General features: G+C 37.9%; 1 protein-coding gene across 4 annotated transcripts in view; it reads right to left on the bottom strand.

Moving 5' to 3' along the window:
* The window catches only part of sorcs1 (sortilin-related VPS10 domain containing receptor 1), a 212,648-nt gene that overhangs the window by 3,429 nt on the left and 193,319 nt on the right, over window positions 1-15,900 (bottom strand). Inside the window, exons 22-26 of one of the 4 annotated variants that reach the window (XR_010546715.2) lie at window positions 10,257-10,369; window positions 6,994-7,128; window positions 5,402-5,501; window positions 5,109-5,205; window positions 1,386-1,548 (exon numbers count right to left, since the gene is read on the bottom strand). Coding sequence is in view for 2 of the 4 variants with exons in the window: in XM_065295391.2 (XP_065151463.2) it covers window positions 1,386-1,552; window positions 5,109-5,214; window positions 5,402-5,501; window positions 6,994-7,128; window positions 10,257-10,369 (621 nt within the window). In the remaining 2 variants the exon portion in view is untranslated. Of the gene's footprint in view, window positions 1-1,385; window positions 1,553-5,108; window positions 5,215-5,401; window positions 5,502-6,993; window positions 7,129-10,256; window positions 10,370-15,900 lie in introns of all 4 variants that reach the window. The other 3 variants (XR_010546714.2, XM_065295393.2, XM_065295391.2) reach the window with 3 other exon arrangements.

Raw genomic sequence — 15,900 nt, 5'->3', positions numbered from 1 at the left:
AATTCTTAAATCAAGATGTATTTTCTTGATGAGCAAATGACGTAAGAAAATAAGTCTAGTTTTTAGACAAAAACTATACAATTCAAGTGAATTTGTGCTTAAAACAAGCAAAAATATTTGCCAATGGGGTGAGAACATTTTGCTTTAATTAAGTGTTATTTTTAGAATTTATTCTCAACCCCATTGGCAGATATTTTTGCTTGTTTTAATCACAAATTCACTTAAATTGTATATTTTTGTCTAAAAACTAGACTTATTTTCTTACGTCATTTTGCTCATATAGAAAAAGCATCTTGATGTAAATTTTTTAGATATTTTTACTGAAAACAGAACAAAAATACTAAGTAAGAAAGTCATTTTTGCAGTGTAAGTCGATGATGTTCAGAACATTTTATCCAAATGTGCCAATTTAACCCAAAAACCAAAAAGTGGTGGGGACAAAATCAGCCATTTCAAAAAGTGGTGGGGACATGTCCTCAGCATCCCCAGTGTAAATGACACCTATGAGTGAACTCTCTCAAACTCAACATCATTACCACTAAGCTTCTGACAACTCAACTTTATTAAACACAATTAAAAACATAATTCCTGAAGGGAAATACTCTGTGGATTAATCTTTTTTTTTCGAGATCTTCATGTGTGATGACGTTTAAAGTCCTAGACAAAGTCTTTAGTCCCATGTAGCAACCACCTTTTTAAAGACACTTAAAGCTTTAAACAGTCATGAGTTGAGGATATACTGATGTGTTTTATGTCATAGAATAAAATGTGAAAATATCTTGGGCTTATGTTAACCCAAGATCTTATTAAAGGAGTTTAACCAAAACCCCATAAAAAAATCCTTTCATTGAACCAGAAGTGCTAAAATGCTAACTCGTTTTATCCCTAGCTAATCGTCCCTTTGTTGCTCTATTGCAATGCTAAAGCAATGCTTTGCCAGCTGAGCTACTTTCAGAAGTTTTACGTTTTTTATTGGTCTGCTAAGAAATAAAGTTGTGTTAGTAGCCACTAGATAATTTGAGTTTTTCCTAAAAAAAAAAAAAGGTTAGTGCAAATAAACAAGAAATCCTTTAGGATACCTGCACTCTGTATTTTCTAAGTTAAATAGTTCTTAGTACGTTTGGACAGGCTGAAGTTCAAAAACTTTCAACGTGTTTGATTCCCAATGAGCCAACGTATGATGTTAAGATCCAAGGGTATGTAAACATCTAAACCGCAGCATCGTTGTATAACCTCAGTTATTCAGTCTAAAGTATATGGATAATATATCTTTCAAGCCAGACAGCTTCCTAAGGGCACTATGAAGTAAATAAAATCTCTTATTTTTACTATGGTACTGTGTTACTGTACATCAGGAGACCTCAGTAAATGAGAGCATTACTCACCGATGACCTGTGTGCTGGGCTCGGGGTCCAGTGGCTCCAGTGAGGTGAGCAGTTCTCTTTGAGAACTGCAGCTGGGTGTGCTGTCAGTTGGGCTCACTGGACTCTGGATCATTTCTTGTTCTTTTTCGTCCTGCATCGCTGCATAGAGGTGGAGGCCTGGGATCTTCCTTGAGGAAAGATTTACAATGAGACACAGGCAAAACATGCTGTGTGCTATAAGTATTATTCTACAAAATCACTGTAAAAAATTCAGTATTTTAAGTTAAACCAAGTTCAACTTGTTTTTATAAGTTATATCAACTTATCATAGGTCAAAATTTAAAATAGTAGGTAGGGATGCACCGTACTTGCATTTCAGTACTTGCCGATACCGAGTACTTAATAAAAAAAATATGATTTAAGTTTACAGGTAACAGCTTTAGTCATATAATTTAACAAAGGACTAGTTTTCCAGTTTGTTGTAAACTCTGCCTCTGAGGCATTAACCCCTTACACGCCGCTCAAACATAGACATTTCTCAGACCGTGGTATCAATCCCTGGTATCGGGGGACTTTTAACGAGTACGAGTACTTTAGAAAATGTGGTATCGAGGCCGATACCCGATACCAGTATCGGTATCGGTGCATCCCTAATAGTAGGTTTATTAACTTGCAAAACCAAGTTGTTTTAATCACATGCTGCATTTTTTTTACAGTGCCTTACTGAAAAAAAACAGCTTAAACCAACTGAAGCTAGTTGGCTGGTTTTAGCTGGTTTAAGATGGAAATAGCTGGTTTAGCTGGTTTCTCAGCCTGGTTTTAGCTGTTCTACCAGTCTGGTCAAGTTGGTCTCCCAGCCTGGCCATGCCGGTTTTAGCTGGTCTCCCAGCCTGGTCAAGCTTGTCTCCCAGCCTGGTCAAGCTTGTCTCCCAGTCTGGTCAAGCTGGTCTCCAAGCCTGGCCAGGCTGGTCTCACAGGCTGGTCAAGCTGGTCTCCCAGGCTGGTCAAGTTGGTCTCCCAGTCTGGTCAAGCTGGTCTCCATACCTGGCCAGGCTGGTTAAGCTGGTCTCCCAGGCTGGTCAAGTTGGTCTCCCAAGCTGGTCTCCCAGGCTGGTCAAGTTGGTCTCCCAGCTTGGTCAGGGTGGTCAAGCTGGCCTTCCAGGCTGGCCAGGGTGGTCAAGTCTTAAACCAGCTAAGACCAGCCAGCCTGACCAGATAAGACCAGCCTGGCCAGCTTAAACCAGCCTGACCAGCTAAAACCAGCCTGACCAGCCATCATGGCCGGCTTAAAACAGCTAAGACCAGCCAGCCTGACCAGCTAAGACCAGCCTGGCCATCTCAAACCAGCCTGACCAGCTAAAACCAGCCTGACCAGCTAAAACCAGCCTGACCAGCCATCATGGCCAGCTTAAAACAGCTAAGACCAGCCAGCCTGACCAGCTAAGACCAGCCTAACCAGCTTAAACAAGCTAAAACCAGCCTGACCAGCTAAAACCAGCTAAGACCAGCCACCCTGGCCAGCTTAAACCAGCTAAGACCAGCTAAAACCTGCCTGACCGGCTGAAAAGTGGTCAAAACCCCTCTTAAACAACATGATAAACCAGCTATGACCAGGCTGGGAGACCAGCTAAACCAGCTTGACCAGCTTAAGCTGGTTTTAGCTGTTTTTTTCAGCAGGGTGAATGTACATGTGCAAAACAAAACAAGTTGATGTGCAACTTTTCTTTGTGCCCTTGAACAGCACTTCAGAAAGGGAACGCCCCATGTAAAATCACTCCGGATAAAAAGAAAATGCTGGTTTTCATCGCTTCATTCGCCGAGTGTAATCAGCCACTAGAAGACACAATTTCACTAAAGGTAATATCGCATAGGGATGATCACTTCCGATTACAATTCACCCGATGACTCACAAAACATGCTTGGGGGGAAGATCACCTAGATGGAAAACAGGAAATGTAAGCTAACACATTATTATCGACTTGTATTACTCATCATTCGGGTAGCCTTTGTTTATAGTTCGTAAGTGTGGCAAGGCAAGCTTTGGATATGCCTCGGGGAGAAATTTGTAATGAGACACGGGTGAGGAACAAATGACCTTTGCGTAATAAGCCTCGCTTTAGAGTTACAACTAGTTAAAACTAGTTTGCATGGGCTAAACCGACAGCTCCCATCGGAAAGCAGATTTTATCCGCCTTTGTCTGCATCATTATGGCGAGAGACTACCGTAAGCAAAAACGGGCAGAGAACTTAAACTCAGCATTGCCTTTGAGGATTCAAAAGCGATTTTATAGTGCTAAATACAGCCGGTTTGGGACGCAGCAGACAGGAAACGCAACACAATGGAGTGCTCATTAGGTTGTGATCTAATGTCCTCATTAACAGGCCACATACGTCGGCAGTGTAAATTTATACTGGTTGCAGAGACCGGACTGATACGTACCAAAAATAAAAGCGTTTGAAAATTCTTGCCACATGTTTAGTCTCCATAGTATCTTGTCTCTCTCTCTCTCTCTCTCTATCCCCTGATCTTGTCGTATTGACCTCTCTTGCCCTTTTCTCGCTCTGCCCAGCGATGAAACGATGCAATCATTTAACATTTCATAAAGGTCAACTTGAAAAACTCAAAGGGCTAAATATTGATAATGTCTGTGCGCTGACTGACATTTCTCATTTGCTATGAGCACTTAGTAAAAAAAAAGAAGAAGGCGGCTCTCCAATAGAGTTGAATCACCAGTCGACACATCCCACCTGTGGTTTATCACATTGGACCCACGAGGGATCAGTTAACTTTTCACATAGCTAAACTGACCGAAAATGTAAAGACTTAAATCTTCACAACATCCCATGAGTACAACCCAAAAAGGATCTTTAAAGCAAATCTGATTGTTCATACGAAGGAGTTTCAGGGTTCCCACACCTTAGTTAACTTCAAAGACCTTTCAAGGACTTCTAGGTCCAATACCCTCAAATTCAAGGACTAAATGTGGTGACACATTTCAAGTGAGAGCAAGGTTACATCGTGTTACCTTTTAAGATACATTGTAGCAGTTCCCTTTCAAGGGAACTTGTGCTGCGTCACTGCGGTGAAACGTTGGGATGCCTCCAGGGGTAAGTGCGTCTGAATGTGTATATCAAATTCAACCAATGGTGAGGCTTAACGACAAAGACAGGGTGACGCGAGAGCCAGGAAGTATATCGCCAACTGAAATATTGCCAAAGACGGCGTTACAGGGACACAGGAAGTATGGCAAGGGAGACGCAGCGTCTCGTTCCCTTTTCAGGGATCAGCAGTTACATACATAACCCGAGACGTTTTCATTTGTCAAACACAACTATGCAAAAAAAGCATTTTGGTATGAATCAACATTCGCATACACGTGTGCTTAAAAAGTCTAGAATTTTTATGATATTATCCTACACTACACAGGGAATAATATGGATTTTTTTGCATAAAATAGATTCAAGCACTTTCAATGACCTGTATCCATCTATGTATATTTTCACAAACTTCCCATGGCCTTGAATTTTTTCCCCAGACTTTCAAGGATTTCAAGGACCCGCCGTGGGAATCCTGGAGTTAATGCGATCAATGTGACTAATTTGCTTATTTAAAGTTTTGTACTACTGTATATGTGTAGGACACTTCAAATATTTCAATACACTTTAATTCATTTTGTATCTATCTATGTCTGTCCGTCCTTCTATCCATCCACATGGTCAGGTTTTACAAATGGACAACAGTACCTTTTGAATTTATAGATGAGGAACACTGCTAAACCCGCCACGACCACAGAGAGGAGCATGAGCATAGCAGAGCCACTGTGGTTCTCACTTGTGTCCACTAGAGGCGCTAGACACAGAGGGAAAACAAGCAGAAGACACGATGGCTTGTTATTAAGCTGCACTCTTGAATAGTTTGCATTACATGTCCTTTAAAATCTGATGCTCTATAGCAGAGTTCATTACACATCCCATGATAAGATGCATGTCTTCCCTCATTCATATTGAACATATCGAACACACTAGCAATTCTTTACCTGCTGATAAATGGGCAGCATATACTGTGATCTGGACTCCTGGTCTGAGTGTGAACTGAACCAGATTCTGATTCAAAGCACTGAGGACCAGTTCTGAGAGCTGAATGGAGAAAGAAAGGGAATGAGAATATTAACAGTATCATGCACATCTTGCAAAAGCACTGCAGATTTTGATAAAAGACATTCCTGCCCTCTAGATATTTAATTTCCCGACACAGTCCTGATGCATTGTGGTTCGACGCACAAGCTTGTGATGATGTTTGTCCTATGCGAGGAGATGACAACTTTGCATAAATCTCCCATATCACCTTCACTCAAAATATAGATATATGAGATGGGATGCATCTCATTTGGGCCTAACATATCGCTCCTCTCCCTCAAACGCAGAGCCCTTGACTGTCTAGTTTTTTTTTATGTATGCATAAATCTTAATCCGCAGCACACATTAATGGCCCTCCTTTGTTTTTGTGTTTAGCTACAGTATGGGTTTCCTTAAGCCTTATCTTAAAAGACGTGAGGTCACAAAACAACTCGAGGAGTCCATTTTTTTCTGCTTAGGCTTCATTAAATCCGTCTCGTTTACTAAATGACTCCTGACTTATTTCAGCGCTCCTTTATGTCTCCGTCTCGCCCACCTTCTCCCTCTCTCTTTATTTCTCGCCTATTTAAAATGAGACCATTCCGTGAATAATTACTTTCTTTATGAATTGTACCAGGGTCAGTAAGTCTATTATACTTTTTTAATAAGGCTATCCACACATTAGACTTTGAACATGCCACCCTTGAATAGAGATTTATGAAGATCGGCTTTTAAAAGGTAGTTTCAAGGTAGATTCGGGGAAGAAAAATGCACTGCACTGGGCACCTATTCAAGAACATCACCTGCGATCTAATATTGCTGGCCTATGGGCGATTGAGGGACTGAAATGAATATGATCCATAGTAATATGACCTTCCCTCTGTACTGTAAGATATCACTGTCCCAAAATTATATAGATGACACCGCTCTCTATGACTGGAGGATATGAGGCATATATTCATATTCAATAATGACTGCTCATCGTTATGGCCAAATACATTGAGCTACATCCGAAATGACCCATAGCTGAACATCCTAAACCCAAAACGAATGAGTTACAGGATGAATTTCATTCAGTTTGACAGCCAAATTAATAAGGCCCTTTTGTAATTGCTAAAACATGTAAAAGGCATTAAGTTAATATTTTGTACACACAACAAAGTATCTAATTTATTCTTTAGCGGGTGAAATGTCAGACCAAGCTATTGATCTGACTCACATGTGTACATTATTGTAATAACTGTAACTGTTCAAAGCAACATTAATTTCTGTTCAACTTTTTCATAAAGTAGTTTGATGCACCTGACAAGAAAACTCACAGTAAGCGTGAGGGAGTGCTCATTGCAGGAGCTAAATGGGCCAACAATGACATCTGCTGGAGAGCCTCTGAAATCCTTATCTCTGGATTTTATAAAGCCCACCTTCTTGCAGTCTTAAAAGATTTTTTTTTCGTCTTAGCAATATAGTGACAAAACAGGATTCAAGAAAGTAAGCGAATTAAGCAGTCCAATACCTGGTCTAAATATGCCGCCGTTTTGTCTGGCTTCCCTTCTGTCACCTCTTTGTCTGGTAACAGGAAAAACTCAGCTGCTGTTGGCAGTCCAGGCAGAACAGTGACCAACAGCTGTTCTGGACTCACACTTGTCGCCTGAACAAAGGACATTACAATACAGACTATTAGAAATACAAAACTTCAACAAACACGAACAGAGTCAGGGTTTCTGATTTTATCCATAAACATTTTTAGTTATGCTGGATGAAAGTCTCCTCACATTCCTCATATACACTCACCTAAAGGATTATTAGGAACACCATACTAATACTGTGTTTCACCCCATTTTACCTACAGAACTGCCTTAATTCTACATGGCATTGATTCAACGAGGAGCTGAAAGCATTCTTTAGAAATGTTGGCCCATATTGATAGGATAGCATCTTGTAGTTGATGGAGATTTGTGGGATGCACCTCCAGGGCATGAAGCTCCCATTCCACCACATCCCAAAGATGCTCTATTGGGTTGAGATCTGGTGACTGTGGGGGGGGGCATTTTAGTACAGTGAACACACTGTCATGTTCAAGAAACTAATTTGAAATGATTCGAGCTTTGTGACATGGTGCATTATCCTTCTGGAAGTAGCCATCAGAGGATGGGTACATGGAGGTCATAAAGAGATGAGCATGGTCAGAAACAATGCTCAGGTAGGCTGAGGCATTTAAACGATACCCAATTGGCACTAAGGGGCCTAATGTGTGCCAAGAAAACATCCCCACACCATTACACCACCACCACCAGCCTGCACAGTGGTAACAAGCCATGATGTATCCATGTTCGCATTCTGTTCACGGCAAATTCTGACTCTACCATCTGAATGTGTCAACAGAAATCGAGACTCATCAGCCCAGGCAACATATTTCTTCTGCTGTTGTAGCCCATCCGCCTCAAGCTTGTGTGTGTTGTGGCTTCACAAATGCTTTGCTGCATACCTCGGTTGTAACGAGTGGTTATTTCAGTCAAAGTTGCTCTTCTATCAGCTTGAATCAGTCGGCCCATTCTCCTCTGACCTCTAACATCAACAAGGCATTTTCGCCTACAGGACTGCCGCATATTGGATGTTTTTCCCCTTTTTACACCACTCTTTGTAAACCCTAGAAATAGTTGTGCGTGAAAATCCCAGTAACTGAGCAGATTGTGAAATACTCAGACCGGCCTGTCTGGCACCAACAACCATGCCACGCTCAAAATTGCTTAAATCACCTTTCTATCCCTTTCTGACATTCAGTTTGGAGTTCAGGAGATTGTCTTGACCAGGACCACACCCCTAAATGCATTGAAGCAACTGCCATGTGATTGGTTGATTAGATAATTGCATTAATGAGAAATTGAACAGGTGTTCCTAATAATCCTTTAGGCGAGTGTATATTCCCCCAATATACAGATATACAGATAGATAGACAGACATGCAAATAAATATAGATATTTCAAGGTCACAATTTCCACTGTTTTATTATACATATGTCCAATGCAAAACTCATAACACGCATTACCACTAACCAGCTGGAGCAAAACAGGCATACGGCTCACATAAGAAGTGTTATTCTCATGTGTCATATTCTATAAACATCCATATAGAAAGTGGCTACATTCAGCCACGGGGGACGAACTGATCAGCGGTGATTATTTCTGTGCGCAGTGCCATATGTCTGAATATCTGGGAAGCTTATTCTGGTCACAGTGGTGTTTCTCAAGATAGGGGAAAAATCATTGTATGTATGTATATTTTTAATATACATACATATGTTTTGGTCCCCCCAATGTTTAAGATGTGGTTACAGCCCTGGTGAATGCTAATCTTCAAAAAATATATGGAGCATGACATCTTTTAAAAGCTTTCAGTCTGACTACAGTATGCTTGTAGTTTTACACATTTTTAATCAACAATTCTAATCTTTTGATTCCAAAATCTGAACACACTTTTGGCATGTTTTCCTGGATTGAGCTGGACTTGGACCAAATTCGGAGATCTTATCTTTTTTTATATATTTGTAGGGCTCGTCTACATATTGTCTAATAAAGCTTGGTTTATGCCACTTTTAAACACGAAAGTACAGCCACATTTCCGAGAAACATTCCCATCAGCGATCTATTCTGGTTTCTTATTCATCTCTCCAGGAGAGTCTTTAACGGTCATAAACATTGCTTGATGAAATCATTGACCGTTCAGGTGAGAAATTAGTCATCTTATACATCCTGTGTCCAATAACCATGTCAGAAAGAACCACAAATAAACACTGCTGTTTCCTTTGTTTACTTCTAATTCATTAATCATAGTTTGCTATTGGATATTGCTGGACAGTGGAAAGTGGTTTTACAGTATTCTACACAGCATTTTATTGGAAAACAAATGCACATTGTTTAACTCTTTCCCTGCCAGCGTTTTTGAAAATATAAATATATAGAAAGAACATAACGTCTTATTTGAAAAAAGTTTTGTCCTACCTTCATTTGTTCTCTTTGGATTACCTCTTATATAAAAATACCAGATTTTGAGCAAAAACCTGAGATAATTGCATTTTTCGTAAATGACTTTTGTTAGAGATCAGATTCAGAATGAAGATCAAAACATACACAGAGTTTTTTTCTGTTTTTGGATCAGTGGATGCTTTAGTGTTTTATAAGATGAGTAAGAGCACCACCTAGTGGTTAATAGCAGAATTATGGATTGCCGTAAAAACTCGTCAGGGAAGGGTCGTTAGCAGGGAAGCTTTTTCTCTTAATTAATGAGATAAATCGTCAATGGCAGGGAAAGAGTTAATATACATTCAGGTAGTTACAGCATTGTCATATGAAATATACGGTAATAGCAAATAAGTAGACTCAAAACCAATAGACCTGGACTAAGTACAATTCGCTGTGGTATTAACACCCTGGGGTCCAAAAACACGGCGCCGCGTTTTGATGTGTTTTTTTCGACATCAAAGCAGAATCAACTTAAAATACTCCATCATTAATAATAATAATACACTTACATGTTAGACTTTCTATCTACTTTTATTTGTGTACATTCACAATAACAACAAATGTACATGTTACTCACATATAATTGTAGCACAGTTTGTGCTGAGTACAGTGTTACATGATATTAGCCATTAATATGTTTAAAGCAACTGAAAAAAAGAACAAATGTAAGGGCATGTCAAAACCTCTACCAGTGTCCTAAAATGGTCAGACCCCAGGGAGTTAAAGTAAAAGTTTTGGTAAATGTTAAAGAGCTCACCTGCATCATTGAGTTTTTAATGACTCGACTGACATCGAGTCTCCATTCAGCCACATCAGGGTTGTGATCGTCAAGATTGGATGAAAAGGCAAGAAGGTGAGATCTGAAGTATTCTGCAAATGGACCATTCCACACATTTTACATTGTTCATTATAGTGGTCCAAAATAAGTTTAACATGAAACAGTCACTTTAGAGAAGTCGCACCACTAGGCGGCCATGTTATGCCGCAGTTGTTATCATTTAGAGCCCTTTAAAAGAACAGTATGTAAGAAATTTATATCAATTAATCATAAAATGGCCCTAATATGTCACTAGACATTAGGGGTGTCCTCGACTAAGGATTTACATATTAGAATCAGAATTGTCGAATCTTTCCATAGTCGACCGATAGTCGAATCATTTATGTTTGTGTGCATGGGTTGGGAGGGGGCCAGACCAGGTACAAATTGGTAACTTTTATTTTCTTTCACAAGCAGCACACATAAACAACTGTCTGATAAAGTGACCAAAACTGTCTTTCAAGTAATAAACGAAGACAAAACTGACGATGCATTTATATATATATATATATATATATATATTTTAAGGTAAAATGTAAGGTAACATTTGTTTAATTATTCCTCATAACATTTTAAAGCCAGGATCTACAGAACATCACACAAAAATACATTTTGATAACTAAACCTAAAAAAATAACAAAGGTGATCTTGCCTTGGAAACTCCAGCTACAATTAAGTGTTTTTATTTAATTTGGAGATAGCGCGTCAAAGCAGTCATGACAAAAAAAAAACTACAAATGAGAAATGACAGATAATTTGTGATTGTGACTGTAAATGATAAAAACTAATCTTTATATACAATTCATTAAACGTTATTTTATAACAAGAAAAACATTGAAATTAATGCTTGCTTGCTTTGACTTTGATCATTTCTGTATTAACTTTAGATACAGAAAGACCAGATGATATTATTTATCTTTGCTATCATTTGAAAGTGAACACCGACCGACCATACAGATGTGGCCTTTAAAAATGCGCGTTTCTAAGAGCAGAATGCCGCGGAGACTTCCGAAATTCTGCGAGATCCCGCAGAAGGGGAGTTCGGTGGGGGACGCAGGAAATATAAAAACCTGTAGAGGGCAGGCGTGTTTCATGTAGGCCATACTGACGACAATGTGTGTGCTCGACTTCATGCTTAGCGTATACTGTATGATATTGAAGTAACATGACACGGATTATCAATGTTTAGGCGATAGACTTTGATGTCATACAAATGCATGCTTTTTGGCAAACATTTTGTTGGCGAAGTTTTCTTTTGCCAGTTACATAAACAGTAACATATTCTTCATAAAAATCCGACTCTAACGCGCATCATTTGTCTTATTTTTTCCGTGTACTTACAGTAGAAGAGACGTGATGTATGATAATCGAGTCTTATAACAAAATAATTCGCGAAGACCTTTGAAGAGACCGAGCGCATTTACGCAATATCATTAACTAGTTTATCTAATTTTACATTTAGTTCATTTTTGCATCTGAACGTTTTAATAGCTTTAACATGGTTGTGTTGCACTTTTCTGCATTACTGAACAGTAGGCTACTTTTTATATTATCATGTTTCCATTTACATGGTATGAAACACGATAAAAAGTATGCAATGGTGTTTAATACATTTCACTGAGAATTTGTATAATATGTTATACTTTTGTACTAAGGAAATAAAATCATATTGTGAGTGTAAATATTCATAAATTGGAGGAGTTTCTGAGGTGTTTGTCATCGGCAAAATGTGCAGTTTCTTTGTTGCTGATTAAAAACCGTTGGCTATGTGATTGTTTAAAATTGACATTTTTTCTACTTATTATTAATTTATTTTTTTGCCTACATTTACTCAAATAATATCAATGTGAAAATATAAGTAATTCATACTTCAAGTTAGGCGTAAAACTTACACATTTTTGATGTCAAATAGAAATAATAATAATTTGAAATATGCAATTATTACAGTTTAAAAAACTTAAATATATTACTCTGACCTTTTTAAATATATTGACTAAAATAATCTGTAAATGTAATACTTATATTATTAAGGCGTATACATCAAATAATATATGTACATTTTACACAAAATATCTGTTCTATTTTAAGTAATTTATTTTCCAACTAAAAAAATCGCATAACTGCATTAAGAGATTTTATTAAGTTACTTTAATCATTTATTTTAGAGATATTTACAAAGCCACTGAATCATTTTTAACAGTGTGTACATTATGACCTTACGGTAGACTATTATTAAATGCATATAAATAAAAATATGTAAAACTAAATAAAAAATATATCATACACGGACTGTATGTAAGCATACGTTTTCTTGTTCGGTGCACGTGGGTTTAAATGCCGTTTTTCTAAAGAAGAATTTTAAAACTTTATTGGTGGTAGTTGAGAAGAATTCCTTTTTCCATTTCTAAATCATTTTGAGCGCAATATAAATATATCATATTTTTATTCTTATTATATAAGAATACGCAATTTTTACAACATTTTTAACATATGGAAAATATACGTTAAGCATGTTGTGTGAATTTCCTAATTACAAGCTTTTGATGAAATTGCACCAAAACTAAACGTGCATAAAAACATAAAAAAGTAATTTAAATAAGCGAAAAATCTTTTTTATGAGCTCAAAATGTTGAATATAATGTGCTATTGCTGAAAATTGCCCATCTCTAAAGGAGAATATTCATCTTTAAAGTTGAAGAAACAAAAAAGTACTGACAAGCATTCTCAAATATAGCCTATATATTCTGCAAGCACTCAGTTGAGAAGAATTCCTTTTTCCATTTCTAAATCATTTTGAGCGCAATATAAATGTATCATATTGTTATTCTTATTATATAAGAATACGCAATTTTTACAACATTTTTAACATATAGAAAATATACGTTAAGCGTGTTGTGTGTATTTCCTAATTATAAGCTTTTGATGAAATTGCACCAAAACTAAACGTGCATAAAAACATAAAAAAAATCATTTAAATAAGCGAAAAATCTTTTTTATGAGCTCAAAATGTTGAATATAATGTGCTATTGCTGAAAATTGCCCATCTCTAAAGAAGAATATTCATCTTTAAAGTTAAAGAAACAAAAAAGTACTGATAAGCATTCTCAAATATGTATATTCTGCAAGCACTCATTTATCCATAATGATGTAATTTATTTTTTAATAACATATTGTCGCTGTCGGGCAAAGATACTCTCTGGACACCAAGACCATGTCTATGGGTTCAAGAATAACAAAATATTGGCCATTTGAAACTCGAAAGTCATCACTTTATTTTGTCCCATTGTTTTCCATTTTGCGGGTGATAAAACTCCTGTGCACGTCGTTCAAATTCATTGAAATTTTGTTCACTTGTAGTTTAGCAAGTATGTATAATACAATTTCAATAATGTTTTTACACTGCACATCGTCTGAGGAAATCCGAAGTTGCGTCGAGGGGAACCAAGCTGACAGCCGCGACAGCAGAGATTGTCACGTAGTACCTACAAAAGGGTACCTGCAGCGATATCATTCTGGCTTGGTGGGATGTCAGCCAGCGAGAGTCCTCTGATTCTGGCCTTGTTCTTTTACTCCTCAGAGTCTAAAACCAGGAGGGCATATTAAGTATTCATTGTATTTTCATTTTAACAGAGCAGCTATGGTTGCGCGTTTCACACACCTCTCCAAACCACGTTGTTAACACTATGCTTGTTCGACTTCATGCGGCGCCACAAGAACCGACAGCCGGATGACGTCAGAGTACCGCGAGAATGATTCAAGAAATCATATTTCGCCTCGCTCTCGCGATACTGTGACGTCTTCCGGCTGTCGATTCTCGGGGCGCCGCATGAAGTCGAACAAGCCTATTGACAGCAGCAAAAGCTACGCATGCGCTTTTAACTTGTAAAACTCAAAGGTGTATGGGTAATGTAGTCTCTGCTCTCGGTGGGACGAATTAGGTAGCTTGCATTGTGAAGGGCGCTTTGAAAAGCGGCAGCGCAGCCAAAGGATTAAATTAAGCCTCTGATTTAAACAGATGTGCAAATGAGCGTTCTGGACTGGTACGCTAACAGTACGTTCTGGGCGCAGGGAGAGGTGGTGGTACGCAAGAGCTATATTTGGAAGTGGCGGTACTGAGTACTGGCGCCTACCGGCCCACATTAAAGCACTGGCGGTAGCAAAGGTAGACGGCCCTTTGAAAAGCAAAAGAAAGCTGATAAAAATGAGAAACCCACACTGAAATAAATTGGAGTAGGATTTAGGCTACTTAACAAAATCTAAACATTTTTCACTCAGAAAAGGCTAGTAAATATAAACAAAATTATCAGCAGCTTTAACTTTATTACTTTTTTAATTTTAATTCACTCTTTGTTTCAGCGATGTTTATAAATATACTATATTTTTGCATTTTGATTACAAACTGTTCTACACTGAAAAGAAACTAATGTAATCTTCATGATTTAATCACGTAAAACACAAGTCTAAACACAAGCACCACTTTTCTGAATGATGATAATCACAAACATCCCAGAGTTTGTAAACCAATTGTTTGTAAACATATTTAATGCTAACTACTTAAAAATTCAGAAAAATTTTTTTACAGTGTATAAATAAAAAGACATGAAGGAAGTTAATTCCAAAATGTAATTAATTGTACATGCTTTAGCTGCTTGTTTTAGCAGCTACCAGTGACACAGAGTCAAGAAATTAAAAACCACCCCTAGGTCTGCCAATTCTTTGCCAACCCCCAATGCTAATCGATCACCTCATCATCAGGGAATCAAAAGAAAACCGGTTTATCCAGTTTTCACCATCGCGTTGGGTTTTAATTTCAACCCTTGCAGTTTCTTTGTTAAAATGCAATTTAAGCAAATAGGCCTAATACATACGCAGTATGTTATTTTAAATGAATGTTTATAACTTATAAAATTAAGTGGATATCAGGTAACTTAATTTGACATATGTTGATATAACCTAGGCTCTTTTTGTTATGAAACATGTTCAATGGTTACAGTGCCTCATGGTGGGGTTGAACCCCTGGTTCAGTTTACCCCATCTGGTTCACTTTGCCCCACAGCCACCGTTTTGGAAAACTGCCTAGCTTAGTAATTCAGGCTAATCTTTAGCTAAATCATTCACATGGTTTTATACATTAGCCTATCACCAATATGTATGGTATAAATATTTAGACCTGGATAAATCTACTTTGACATAACAGCCATTATACCTGGTATGTATACATTTTACTTTGATAGGATAAAAACTGTTTTTTTTTTTTAAATCATACTTTAATCATAACTCTTTAATTTGTCCTTCTCTTTAACATTGCCAAATATAAATTATGGTTGCTACCTGTATTTGTGGTCACACGGCTACAAATCTGTATGGTTGCCTAGATAAAGGGGGTGGGTCAACTTACCCACTGGCTCACTTTGCCCTACTCTCCCCTACTTGGTATTGAGAAACGGGCATTGTTTATCGAAGCCGGAGCGCGAGCTACAAACTACAGAGCGAGTGCGCGGGTGCACAATGGTGAAAGAGCAACACACGATGTAAATAACTAAACCAGTGCTCGCAGTACAGACACTTTATATTTTAGCGTACT

The sequence above is a fragment of the Paramisgurnus dabryanus genome, chromosome 4 (genome assembly GCF_030506205.2).
Source record: "Paramisgurnus dabryanus chromosome 4, PD_genome_1.1, whole genome shotgun sequence".
Classification (NCBI taxonomy): domain Eukaryota; kingdom Metazoa; phylum Chordata; class Actinopteri; order Cypriniformes; family Cobitidae; genus Paramisgurnus; species Paramisgurnus dabryanus.
The sequence above is the reverse complement of the archived record's forward strand: the minus strand, read 5'-3'. Positions and strand labels throughout refer to the sequence as shown.